This window comes from Urocampus carinirostris, chromosome 10 (genome assembly GCF_059441175.1).
Source record: "Urocampus carinirostris isolate Australia breed hairy pipefish chromosome 10, RoL_Ucar_1.0, whole genome shotgun sequence".
In the NCBI taxonomy this organism is placed as follows: Eukaryota; Metazoa; Chordata; class Actinopteri; order Syngnathiformes; family Syngnathidae; genus Urocampus; species Urocampus carinirostris.
In genome coordinates this window covers 21,903,129-21,917,241 of record NC_142358.1, presented here as the reverse complement: position 1 = coordinate 21,917,241, position 14,113 = coordinate 21,903,129, and the positions used below count along the sequence as shown (strand labels likewise).

At 39.1% G+C, this 14,113-nt stretch overlaps 1 protein-coding gene across 10 annotated transcripts in view; it reads right to left on the bottom strand.

The window, feature by feature from the left end:
- rap1gap2a (RAP1 GTPase activating protein 2a) overlaps positions 1 to 14,113 on the bottom strand; it is a 145,105-nt gene that overhangs the window by 27,395 nt on the left and 103,597 nt on the right. For 5 of the 10 annotated variants that reach the window (XM_088346420.1, XM_088346419.1, XM_088346422.1 and 2 more), the window contains 3 exons: positions 5,705 to 5,737; positions 4,035 to 4,256; positions 3,081 to 3,184 (listed from right to left, as the gene is read on the bottom strand). In XM_088346420.1, the coding sequence (XP_088202546.1) occupies positions 3,081 to 3,184; positions 4,035 to 4,256; positions 5,705 to 5,737 (359 nt within the window). Of the gene's footprint in view, positions 1 to 3,080; positions 3,185 to 4,034; positions 4,257 to 5,631; positions 5,738 to 6,117; positions 6,151 to 9,445; positions 9,676 to 14,113 lie in introns of those variants that run through there. The other 5 variants (XM_088346418.1, XM_088346421.1, XM_088346417.1 and 2 more) reach the window with 3 other exon arrangements.

Below are 14,113 nucleotides of genomic sequence, written 5' to 3'. Positions count from 1 at the left end.
CTGCAACTAACGATAGTTTTGATAACCGATGAATTAGTCGATTATATATTTGATCAATTGATGAATCAGAGTTTGAAAAAACAAAACTTTAATTTCCTCTTCTTTATTCAAATAAATTATAACTGAAATAGCATTTGTTTTAATAGTATTAGTTTAATAGTTGATTCAAAGTTTTGGACGGGTTGAAAAATGTTGCTCAAAACAACATATATTCAATGATATAAAACAATAAATGAAAATCCAAGCCTTTGGTGGATAGTTTAACAATAAAAAAATACATATAAATGTACTCTCATCACCTGCAAATATGTGAGATCCTAATAAAAACAGTGTTAAGGCGCCCTCCGCCATACCAAAGTGTTACTACAAGCATGTCTCCTCAACTCCTTTCTTATTAGCATTTAATTAACGTGCTAAGTGGTGCATAAATCACGAGAAAAAAGAAATCAGCGATAACATTTGTTACCAATGCTTTAAATAATACATTACATAAGATTTTATCAATTTGTTGCTGCTGCCCTAGATTGGGGCTGACTCTCTACCATGAGGACATGAACAGTGTTTACATATTGGCGAATGACGTTTACCAAATTATATGAAAACTAAAACAAATAACACATATATAGTACACTAATTTGTTCAATTATTTTATAAACATGCTCCATTAAAGCAACATATATGACTGGAAAATTATATCGGGTTTGCTATGAAAATACAGTATGTCCCAAAGCATTGTTAAGTACTCATTGACAAATTTCAAAACATGCTTGGTAGCGTAATATTCATTCAAAAAGCTTTTTTTTTTTTTTTTTAAGTGCATTCATGAATTTTGATTCATACTGTGTTTAGAATAACATGCAGGCACAACACCTCGCCAAACCTCTTTAATATTCATGAACATCTGCTAGGGAAGTTCTAATTAATGGGTGACGCTCATGCTAAATGGAGTTAGCCTTTTGTAAAATGGTTAGTGAGCAGGCTAGTCCCACGTCACACGGCAGATTTGAACCCTCCAGCAGCACCAAGTGTGAGTTAGCTTGCCCTCAGCCCGACCTCAACGGGTGCTGCTAATGTTACTAATGCCAAGAGGGAGTTCTCCATGGTTGCCTGCGCTTTACTTTTTTTTTTTCCTCATTGTCATTCTAAGCATAGCATCAAATCACATTTTACCTCTGGTTGTAGGTGAGAGCAAACAGTTTTAGTCTTTTTTTTATCAATTGCTATTGAGAAGAAAACAATCACCTCACTGTGGGTGGTTGTTCAGTTTAAACATTAGTAGACACTCAACATAAGGAGTGGAGAAATCAATTGATTTTGAACTGTAAAGAAAAATAGGCAGTGGACACCTGTAGGCTTTTTGTCCAAAGAGTCGATTGCAAGAGTAAATTTGATGAGTTTGGGGCTTTAACAACCAACCGCTCATTGATATGCGACATCCAAGCAATTATAGTCAAGAAAGGGAACTGGCATTGTATGAACTCCTTTGCATTTGTCCATAATCAAAAACAGAATAACTGTATCAGTGGTTAATGAGACAATGTTACTATGGTCCAAAAAGAACATTCATCCGATATGCTATTGGGTGGAGCTGTTCTTCATTATGCTCTAATATATTGGTGGGCAAACCTTTTGAGTGGAATGCCGCATCGGGTTGAAAAATATGGCAGAAGGGCCAGGCCAGAAGGAAAAGGAAAATAGTGATTTCGAAGTGTCCTTGGGTAAGACACTGAACCCCTAATACCCCCAAAAAAGGTTACCGTCTTACATGGCTGCAATACAAGGCCGCTATTGGGAAATGTGGAGCACATTGTAAAGCGCTTTGGGAAGTCATTGACTTGAAAAGCGCTATATAAATGCAGATCATTTCATTTCATTTGATATTTTTGTATCTGAAGATACAGTCTTAAATCCGATACCTTGGCAATACATGAAGAGAAATGATAATGGAAGCCTATCTAATTTTTTAAACGCCATTTCAAAAAAAAGTACTCTACAACCATTTCTCCATTTTATGGCATATCCATATCCCCTCACCCAATTTTGCTTATTCCAGTCATGCAAAAAAAAAAAAAATTACATTTTTTAGCGGTAACACTTTGCATTTATAAATAAACAGGCAGGCATTGACGTGTTCATGTTATTTTTTTTCATTTTTCTGTAAATAGACCATTTTATCAAATATTTGTTCAAACACTAAGTAATATATGAAATCCCTTTTTGGAGCACTCACTTTAATAATATGCATTGGAAATGCAACTGGGCTAGCTCAGAAGATTTTTTTGGTATGAAATTTGATAATCATTTGGATAAAAATGTAAATATATGATGAAAAACCTATGTAGCAAGTTATTTGTAAGTTGACATTGAACACATTTAAGTGCAATGCACATTTGTGTTTCATGAAAGCTATATTCTATATAGGGGGAAGATATATTAGGGAAAATTGGGGACACGAGTGGCTCCAATTCTACACATCTTTATTTAACATTATATTATATCTTTTTCAATTATATATATATTATTTTAACATTTTAGATTGGTTATTAAATACATGGGGCCGTGATTAAAATAATTTATTGACAATGTAAGCTATGAGCACAATATCAAAATATAATTTAGAATGAATTTATTTGATGTCCTGCTTCATCATCAGATAAACCAAAGAGTTGTTTTCCTCGTAGTGCTTTTTAGCGTTTATTTATATCTTTAAGGACAACTTTCTGTTTGCTTCATCCTCTAACATTTGCCTTCAGTACTGTGTGTAAAAATAGCGTGATGATGAGATGAAATCGAATGCCTTTTCCTATGTCATCTAGATTTCTAGTGGTCTGGTGATTACACTGTGGCTTTGGGATTACTCCTATGTTTGTTGTTGATATTATTACTGTTGTTATTTTTGGGCCTGGCCGCGAGCATATAGTTAGACATTAAAACGGTCCATGGTACAGAAAAGGTTGCAGACCACTGATGTTGACAACAGTGTCATATATGTTTTCTGTAACTATTTTTCTAGTTTACAAGGCTAAACAAGTGTAGTTCTTGGGTACTCAGTGTACTTTGAGACCATTCAACTTTTGTACCTGAGCATGATGCGTAATAACTCCTGGCCTTCTACCTCTTCATGTTTCAGGGACATGATGAGGTTTCCAATGCTGCTTCCAGTGCAGTAGTAGTTCATGTGCTCCTGCACAAAAGTATGAGAGGCCATATAAGAGGTAAACCATACTTGCTCTCGCATATAACATACTCTCACATGCACAACTATACTCTCATATCAACACACTACTACGCACACACACACACACACACACACACACACACACACACACTATACTTTTATACAGTACTGTACTCTTTTTTTGTAATACTTGCCATTAAAATTGATACTACTATAGAGGTTTTTTTCACACCTAGTGTAATGAGTACCTCGCCTTTCAGCGTGGTTTTACTTTGGGTACTTTATGTAAATAAGGCCATACACTCATACATGCGTATGTGTCATACAGTTCAATGTCAAACTGGAGTTGCACCCAGTATAGTACTCAAGTGTTAGTTTAGTATTTGATGTGAGAGAGTATCGGAATGTGTGTGAGAGAGTAGTGTATGTAAGTATAGTAACTTGTGTAAAAGAGTATATTAGTGTGTGTATGAGAGTATACTAATGTGTGACCGGGTGGTGTGTGTATGAAAATGTGTGCCAAAGTCTATAGTAGTTGTTGTGTGGAAGTGTAGGATTGTGTATGTAAGAGTATAGAAGTATGAGTGTGGGAGTATAGTATTGTGTGTATTAGAGTATAATAGTATGCGTGAGAGAATATAGTAGTGCGTGTATTAAAGTGTATAGCAGTGTTTGTTCATGGGTATGACTGTGTCTGTATGAGAGTATAGTGCTGCATGTGTGAGAATATGATGTTATATGTGAAAGCAAATAAAATTTACTTCTCAAACAGCCTCTTATCAAAAGTATGTTGCAAACATAAGCAATAGAACACACTCTGACAAGCAAACAGTCCGCAAGTTGAACAAACTCACACCTTGCCCAGGAAGTGTTTGCGGAAGGCCCGAGCTGTGCTATTGCACTCCAAACGGTAGCTGTGTCCCTCACCAGGACTCATCCCTTCTCCTCCTTCCTCTTCTTCACAAAAACTGGACTCTGAAGACGAGGGCGTCTCAGCCTGTGCCTCCACATCCTCAATCCAGTATCCGCCAAACTGTGGCAGGATTACTTGGGGATATGGGCCACCTTTCTCTAGTACCTTGGAAAGGAGGTACACCAAAAACATGAACTATGTCTTATCTACAGGGTAGTTTGCATTGAGAACTAGTACGGTGGTACCTCTACGTACGAGCTTAATTCGTTCCAGGATCGTGCTGGTAGCTTGATTTGCCCGTGTAACAAACACATTTTCCCGATATGTAATAATTCAAAACTAATTGGCCTGTTCCCGACCTCCTAAAAGGATCAAAGTAAACTCTAAATAGCTGTAAAACACATATTTCCTGATCACTAAAAACACATTCAAGTAGTAATTAAACATAAAAAATACGGTAACAAGATAAATAAGATGATATTAACGGAATAGAAATGTGAGTTTATTTTGAGGGAGTCGCCTTAACAAAGACGTTTGCGTGGTGCGAAGGTTCGGGTGTAAGAAGTGGGGTGCGGGAGGAGTGCCTGTGCTCAAATTTTGACCTCTGATAAGTAAGCACTTACTGTACACTCAAATTTAAAGTTACTGTAACTTCAAAGGAAGGTTAACACACAACATCTTTTTACCGCACACTTTATTATTGCCTGTTCGTTTTCTTTCATTACTTTCAGTTGGACTTACAACACTATCCCCTTCTGCAGGTGTTTTGGGAAACAAAAAAACTATCAAAGGAGATTTGTCTCTGCTTCTTCTTTGACATGACACTCAGGGCGGCAGTAGCTCAGGAGGTAGAGCGCTCGTCACGTCAAGGGATCCCAGTTCGAATCCCGGCTCGTCCGTGTTACATGTCGAAGTGTCCTTGGGTAAGACACTGAACCCCTAATACCCCCAATAAGCAGGTTAGCGCCTTACATGGCTGTACGGCCGCTATTGGGAAATGTGAAGCACAATGTAAAGCGCTTTGGGAAGTCTTGACTTGAAAAGCACTATATAAATGCAGATCATTTCATTTTATAACGGAGGCATCAGAATCCTCTCACTTGACCAGCTCCTTGGTTGACACCAGCTTCTCTAGTTCGTCCTCCTTTTTGTTGAAGTTTTCTTTTTGTCAGAGAAAAAAAAACCTCTCTCTGAATTATAACAGTGGAGTGCTGTGTAAATTTTTCTGTAGCTTTGTGATCAGCACTCGCTGCTTACCGATTATACTTCTTGGCCACTTAGAAAAACACCACACTTGTGTTTTTCTATTGCTTCTTGCTTTGTTGCAATTATCATTCTCCTTTTTCCCCCTAACACCTTTACCATTTCCCTCTCTGGAAATAATAGCTAAGGTCACAAAAATGAGATGCTATAAGTTGTGATTAATGAGATGCAAATTTAGGTGCGGTCACGAGCGATGACGGGCTCAAGTGGTAGCCTCTGGGACTGCGTGTAAACTCGATAAATAAAGCGAACAAGATTTAACAAAAAACTCGTGTACCAAAGTATTTGTTTGTAGAGGTGTTCGTATACAGAGGTACCACCGTATTCCACTGAATGACTGCCATACGCACATCTTCTATCCGTGGGTAGGGAATATAGTCATCCTGTAAAAGACAAGGTAAACTTCCTTAGACAGCGCATATACTGGCCATTAAAGATTTATATTTGAAATGTACAATGTCCAGCAAACATCAATTATTGCAGTTCTAACGGTTTAAGGTCATTAGAGTCCTTTTGTCTACAGCCTCTGACGCAATTTCAATGTACGACCTCTAAATACTGCTGAGGCCCATCTGCTAATCCTTTTGACGCGGCAGTAGCAGGAGCCAAGCAGCTTTGATCAATAATCTGTTCTCAGAAATTATGATCTGTTAGATCAGGAGGCTATTGATTTTCTAGTGTGGAAGCCTCGAGAGGTGACAGAAGACAAAGAGAAACACCGGAGGTGGGACATCACAACACAAGCTGATGAGTGTGGGTGCACCTTCCATTTTTTGGTCTCCTCGACTTTAGGGACCTGAATCCATTTGCAGCATGAGGAAGCAAAAGAACAGTGGTTAAAGGTTAATTTCAAATCACAGCAACAAAGAGTCCAGATATCTAATTATCAAAGGCAGTGGAGGCTAAAAGTTTACAATGTACAGCAATCCCTTTCTGTATTGTGTTTTACTTTTTCGCTACTCTGTGGATTTTCATTTTCATGGTGATTGGCTAAAAAGCCACGTTGCCCCTTTTCTGATCGAAGTTGTACAAACGTACATTACAAACGCGCAAATCTTTTTCGATATCGAGTTTCTCTAAAAGCCGTCATGTCAACAAAACGCCCTGGAACGACAAAAGCACCAAAAGGCAGGGGAACATACTTTATATTGCCAACAAAACTGGACTTTTCCAAATGTTTAAAGGAACGTAAAAGCAGTTTTATTCCACATTTTTGTTTCTTTAATAACATCCACATGATTGCGACAAAATATCAGTGAATACAAAGAGTACAGTGTCCTGAAATTATTTGCACCATTTTTGAATCCCTCCCTCCTTAGGTTTATATTTAGAATAAAAACAGCACAACGATTGAGGTCAACATGACAACCATACTTTCCATTGCACTGTATTTTGGAAATGAAGTTAAAGTGAAAATAATGTAAATGATAACGTAAAAAAAGACAGAGTGAAAAATTAAAATACTTCTACAACAACTGTATAAGAACAAAAGGCAAGAGAGTAAAACCAAGAAAAAAAAACTAACAAAAATACAGACACTGTATAATAATGTCAACAGAAAACATCGGCAATACTTTTCACTGCCCAATATTTTGAAGATAAAGTTATTAGTGCACCCGTAAACACAATTAGAAACAAATTGTAAGTTCTAGTTGTAAGAGAATTATGGTGTAAATGTGCCCTTTATACTATATTCTATACTCTTATACCAAATATATAATCTTACTTTTGTGATCTTTATACGTTTATACTCAATAAGTGTATTTCGAGTTGTTTTCAGGGGCAAGCGCCTTCAAAGTCAAGAGAATAAGTTCCCGAACGCCAAAATAATTACGGTAAATTCCGGACTATAAGCCGCTACTTTTCTCCCAAACCTTCAACCCTGCGGCTTATTCAGTTATGCGGCCAATTTATGTAATTTTTCTAACAGCCGCCAGCGGCGCTCGAGTACAAAAGGTAAGATTTAGACCGTCGGAATATATGTGCAGAGGAAGACTGCAACTTCTCAGCTTGTGCACAAATTAAATTAGCGTAGACATATCCTCCTCATGCAAATTGCAATAAGAAAGGCACATGACGTAGCTTTCAAGCCAAAAGCAAACGAGCAGTCCAATAAAGAAGGAAACAGAGCTACTGCACGTAAACTTTGCGAGCGTGTTGCTAGCGTGTTTTTGAATAAGGGGGCGTGGGACGACGTCTATATGACAAAGTCTCTTTCCCATACTGGGGAAGACGACTTTGATAAAGTCAGTAATAAGGAAGAAAACAAGAACGGTTTACCGTGGTTTCTACAAGTACGCTATGTTTTTTTAACAGACCCATTTACTGTTGCGAGCGTGTTACCATTAGCGTTTTGCTACCCTTCACAGGCACGGTTTGGGATGAAAGTTATAATATTTTAATTAAAGCTTTGAAAACTCTCTCGGTGTACCGTCTTTCTTTGTAAATATGTGTAACCGATGAATAATATGTATTTGCACCTGTATATTTTTGTAATGTATTTATATGAGACACTTATTCTGATATGCTTTGCGAAATAAGAGGGGCAGTGCAAACGCGGGCTGACGGGAAGTGGGGTAAAGGTGAGTGAGACCTGTTGTCGCGGCGGACAATAGTGGATATATATTTTTCCCACCCTTACCTTTGGAAATATAGACTGTTTTTCCCTTGGATTAGTTTCAACGGGTACCCGGACTCTGCAGGTCTGCATCAAACATTAAGTACCGGAATCATTTTCTGTTCATTTTGCCGGCTGTGGTTTATGAACTGTGTACTTCATAATCAGTTACAATCACTGGACTCAAAGCCGGGTTTGGGATAATTTAGTGATTGTGTCACATGTTTTAATGTGGGCGAATGCGGCTTATATGCAGGTGCGGCTTGTGTAAGTACAAACTCGGTTTTCCTCTTAAAATGCGGTGGGTGCGGCTTATGACCAGGTGCGCTCCAAGTCCGGAATTTACGGTAGTCTCCAATTAAAAAGTTATAACCTGAAGGCCACTGGCAAGCTTCTCAGGCGACTCCTATCTGTTATCAAACAATAAACTACTGTGGTGTACAAAACGCCTCAAAAATGGTCAACTCCTCATTCCTTTCTTTGGGGCCTACTAGCTGGTTAATGAAGATGCCCTTGATTCTCACATTCCAAGTCTGCTCGAGAGCGACAATACAGATACGCATTGTGTTTATAAAGTTTCACTAACCTTATTACTCATTTATTTTACTCGCACGCCATCTAGCGACCAAAATTATACACTGCATTTAAAAAGGTGATTCCTGTCTAAACCAATTAGATTCATTTCCTGTCTTCTTATCATCAGATGTGTAGTTTTCTTCTTGTGCTTTCCAATAAATTAGCTTTCTGAAAGAGGAGTGTTGGTCCTCCTTGAGCCGATCCTGGCAGCACACACCTCTGAATCAGTTTCCCAATCAGAGTGTGTTCTTTTCTTCTTTCTACTACAATCTCAAGTTCTAACCTTGACATTAATGTATAAATACTCTTATGACCCACTAACAACATTGTTATAGTGATAGTTGAAATGGGAAGAATGTATCGGTTCCATGACAACAGTATTGATGTGATACAGGTTGATAGTTGGATCAATTTGCCCGCCCTTAGTATTCAGGAAGTTTATGTGCTGAATTTACAGTTCAGTACCAACTGCCCACCTTTATTTTAACACCTTTCCTTGAGTCAGTTTTCTTGCATACAATCTCATAGTGGCAACTTAACTCACAAACACAATGGGCAGATACAAGCATTTTCACACATCATTGAACAACTTCGAATTTCAATAAATGATGCAGCGAATTATTATTTTACACACATCCTCACCATGCCACTCACACATCAGTGTAGTTCAGCACTGTTTTGTTATTCTCTCATTGTTCAAACCCACACATTAAAAGCACATGCTGAGTTATACTCATTAGCACATATCCGACTGCTTGCTTGAATAAATTCATTGTAAACCAAAAATGCTTAAATAATGAATAACAGCCTTTTTCTTACATTGATCGGAAAGAAATAGGCATGAATACCATTCGATGCTTGAATCGTGTTCTTTTGATACCTTCTAATCGCAACTTACCCTTTTGTAAGATTTCCAGGGATTGTCAAACAAATTGCTCATAATAAGATCACGTCCGGCGATCAATAGTGTTCATGCACAGTTTTACAAAAAGATATACTTCAAATCCGTGCAATTGTCCTTGCTTGCTACCCAGTTTGCTGGTGTCGGTTTACTTGTCAGTGACACATGTACTTCCGCAACCAATTTGCTTGGTAAAGTCATCTCATCAGGACCAGCTGCTGGGAATTTTTAATTAAAGGGACAGTGTGTCTTTTTTAGCGCATACCAGTGCTGAAAAAACTTAATTCATTAAAAAACACCAGATTAATTTAAATTATAAGGAAGAATACATAAGCTATCATTTAAATGTGCATTTTTAAAATACTCATAGGTTGAGAAATGTGCTTGTTTTTTTACATAAAATGAGCCTCACTTAGAAGGAGCTGACATAATCGTCTGCCATTTTTCTGCTACTCAAAAACCCAAAACAGTGCAAAAAACTGGATAAAAAAAGAACATAAACGGTACGGTCTGGGCACTTTTTGAGTCCCTGTAGTTAGTGTGTCTTTTTTAACACTTGTTTTTGGTTGCACTATACAATACAGTAGCATCTAGTGGTCACATAGTAAACACTGTCCCTTTAACAAGACATACGTTTTAACAATTGTTCAGTTAAAGATATTTTGACAAATATAAAAGTTTGGCTTTTGTTTCTCACCATTAAGACATTTTCAAGAAATTTTTGTAGAACACAATTTGGTCCCCATACAAATTTCCTATTCCACACATTATATTCGGAAAATAAAGTGAATTCCATCCATATACAGTATATATACACAATGATAGTGGTGGGCCATGAGGGCCTGCAATGCTTTTTCTGCTGGCCTAAAAATGATCCGAATCATGAGATGTTGATTATACATTTTCCATCACCTTTGTGATACGGCAGGGGTAAACCGGTGAAAAGCTGTCGGGCCCTGCTGTTGAACAGAAAAGTGTGTTGTGTCAACCTGACCTGAGTGACATGGCCTCTTTCTTGTGTCCCGTTTCATCTGAAGGGACGAAAGCATGACCAACTTGGGTGCCGGGGTACTTAACTTATATATAATTATTAATTATAATAATAATAATAATAATAATTAATAAATCCAAATAGTCTGTCAGCTTCATTTCTTTGCTTCTCCCTGGTTCTGCTCCCAGATATGTGCTTTCATTTTAGCCTTTAGCTGTTAGAAATTTTTCGAAGGCCTTTACAAAAACATCCTGAAGGCCGTGTCCCGTAGCATCAATCTTCGAGAAAGCTGTTGGTTTAGTCAATCAGTTCTGAGTTGGCGTCTGAACGCCAGCAAGCTATCTTTGAGAAACATCACCGGTTTCACAAAGTGATCGTCTAGAGGGCCATAATCTACCAAAACGATCACACCAACAGAAGTTAAACTTGAAGAGAGGAGCTACACAAAAAAATGATACTGTTGTGTTGATTTAATAGCGAAAGGTGGGACAACACTGAAGCGAGCAAGCCTTTTCCAAGTGGTTAACATTTTGTCCACCACTTTCATCTTAGAGGTAAGAATTTAAGCCCCAGCCCAGGCCCAAATCGACAAGATCCAAATTTTGGACTGGGATGGTACTGTCATGATGACTGATTGGTATCACCTCTGCCTGCTCGTTTGGCGCCAGCCGCTGCGGGCTACCTGATTGGTTCCCCATCCTTTCTTAAGCTCAGTCCTTTCACTCACCTGTGGTGAGTCTATCAGCAAACCTCTGTTTCTACAAGGCAAGCACTTTGACTCTGACTTCCGTTGGTCCCGTTTTTTGCACCCGTTTTCCACCTATCCGTTCCCTATTTCCCCATTTGTCATGACCTGTTTTGATCCCGACCAAGTCTGCTCTCCCGTCCCGGCTTACGACCCGTTTTTGATCCCGACCACGTTTTTGCCCTCCTGTCCCGGCTATCGACCTGTTTTTCCGTCTTCGACACCACGATTTCTCGCTCCGGAAGATCCACTTCCGCATTTGGAACAAGCTCCAATTCTGTGAGCGGCTTGCTCTCCCTGTCCAGCGAGCACCGGATCGCGGGCGCTGCCTTTCCTCCTTACCTCAATAAACTTGTGGTCAACGTTACGCATCTGGGTCCTAATTCCGTTCTGGGTTGACATGTACGTTGGGGTCGCGCCGAGCTTCTCTTTCCCTGATTTTTCTTTTTCTTTTAATTATCCACCAGATTGTTCTTTCTTGTCTCTGTTTAAACAATCCTGTTTATTTCAGATTTGGTTACAAAACACAGGCTTTGTGTGTTGTGCGCGCGCGTCTTGTGCAATCTGCGGGTCGGCCCAAACTGCTTCTCCCCCACACAGTCGTCACAAATAAAATAGGAAATTTCACTTCCAAGAGCCGTTTGGTTCGTAAATGACACAACACTTATTCAAAATGTAGGCCTATTTCATGATATGGATACTTAATTGTATTACTTCCTCTTATGTCTGTCTACATGGATGGATACATAGACACCAAGTGTCCATTTGGCACTTTGCTGTGCGGAACATTTAGTCTAAAGTTTTTTCAATCAACCATTTCACCATCAACAAATTCCTAAAAGATCAGAAATAAAATATACTTGCTTGCATGTCAGATTTAGTGAGTGTACGTGTTTGTCTCTGAGAATATTGACATCACAGCTCCTACAGTCTCCAGGGAGCCTTTGTCCACAAAAATAAAGACTGATTACAAAGAGAGGATTCAATTTTCTTTCACAGACAAAAAAGAAGCGCGTAAGAGAGGTGAAAATGAGGGAAATAAAAACAGTAAAAAAAAAAAATAAAAGGTCCTAAAAAACGACCTTCAATCAGCACCTTATTCCCAAGCAACAAAGCCGAATTTAGAAACGTTGTTTCTATGTCTGAGTCTTTGGTGCCAGAGCCCAATAACTGATCGATGCAAGCCAATGTTCAGACAAGATGGATGAGGGCCACGTTTCTTCTTGGCATCTATTTGATCATTTGGTTGCATTGATTGGCTGTCATTCGCCCGTCCCGCTTTCAAAATGTTTTTCTGATTTACTCACAAAGCCCTGCATTCGTGTATTACTGATTACAGTACAGTGGAACCTCGGTTTTCAAACGCCTCTCAGTTCGAACAAATCGGTTCTCGACCAAAAATTTCGCGAAATTCTTGCTTCGCTGTTCGGTCAAATAATCGGAGTTCCAACGCCGGTACGCTAGTGTGCGATACTGAGCGGCGTACGGGTGTAGATCGTGTCGATTTCCCCCACCCCTCGTGAAGAACTGTTATCACGTGCGGACGTGTTTCGTTTTGCCTTCGCTTTTAATATAGGTGTACCAAGTGTTTTAGCCCCTAATTGTGCCTCCGAAGAAGGTCGGTGCAAGCAGCAAAGTTGCTACAGGTGAAAAAAGAAGAGTAGTGGTACAACTATTGCATTTAAGAAAGAAATAATAGCAAAATATGAAGAAGGTGTGCAAGTCTTGGCATGGCTTCTGCTGAGCACCACAAAGGTAAGAAATCCTATTCATAATTCTTTTCTTTACCCTTTGTTTATTTTTACACGTTCATGTCAGTGTAATCTTTCGTACGGAAGATTACGATAACGCGAACGTACGATTAGCCTGGGTTAGCTTTGTTTAAGTAAAACATTCAGGGTGTTGGAACGGAGCTCCCTTTCCAATGAAGCGCTAGCCACTTGTTGTGGAGACCCGGGTGCTAAATGACGTGTAAACGACCTGATTTTTTTATTTTTACACGTTCATGTTAGCGTAATCTTTCGGCAGTGGCTCAGGAGGTAGAGCGCTCGTTTTGGGATCAAGAGATCGCAGTTCGAATCCCGGCTCCTCCGTGTTACATGTCGAAGTGTCCTTGGGTAAGACACTGAACCCCTAATACCCCCAATAAGCAGGTGAGCACCTTACATGGCTGCACGGCTGCTATTGGGAAATGTGAAGCACACTGTAAAGCGCTTTGGGAAGTCTTGACTTGAAAAGCGCTATAGAAATGCAGATCATTTCATTTCATTTCATTTCATTACGGAAGATTACGCTAACGTACAATTAGCCTGGGTTAGCTTCATGTTTACGTTCATGGTAAACATTCAGGGTGTTGGAACGGATTAAAACAATTTTACATTACTTTTAACGGGAAAAACGATTTTCGGTGATCGACCAAATCGGTTTTCGAACAGGGTTCTGGAACGGATTATGGTCGAGAACCGAGGTTCCACTGTATTTGAAAATAATACATACGTTTTATCTACACTTATACCATACACCAGGATGTCAAAATCAGCTTGGCGTAGGGCCAGATCCAGTCTTTCTGTTAACAGGCAGGCCGGATCAGTAAAAGAATGTCAACTCCAAATTTTTAGTTTTTTTTCCGTATTATGCTTTACATAAGCCAGTGTCTGAAATAATGTCTGCCTGGACACCTGGGGCGTGCATCTTTTACGTCGGGCGTACAACTTACAAAACGTCTCCGCCCGGATGGCCGACAGCTATTTCAAGAAAAAAAAAAAAATCTTTCGTTTTTTTTTTTTTTTTTTCAAATCAATTGTTTGCTTTATTCCGATTTCTAAATCTTCGTTCGGTTTGGAAATTTCGGTTCGTTTGCCAATTTGCACACTCTGCAGCCTGCATCGAATAACTTCGTGCTTCCGGACATTCCCGAGCGTTATAAGGT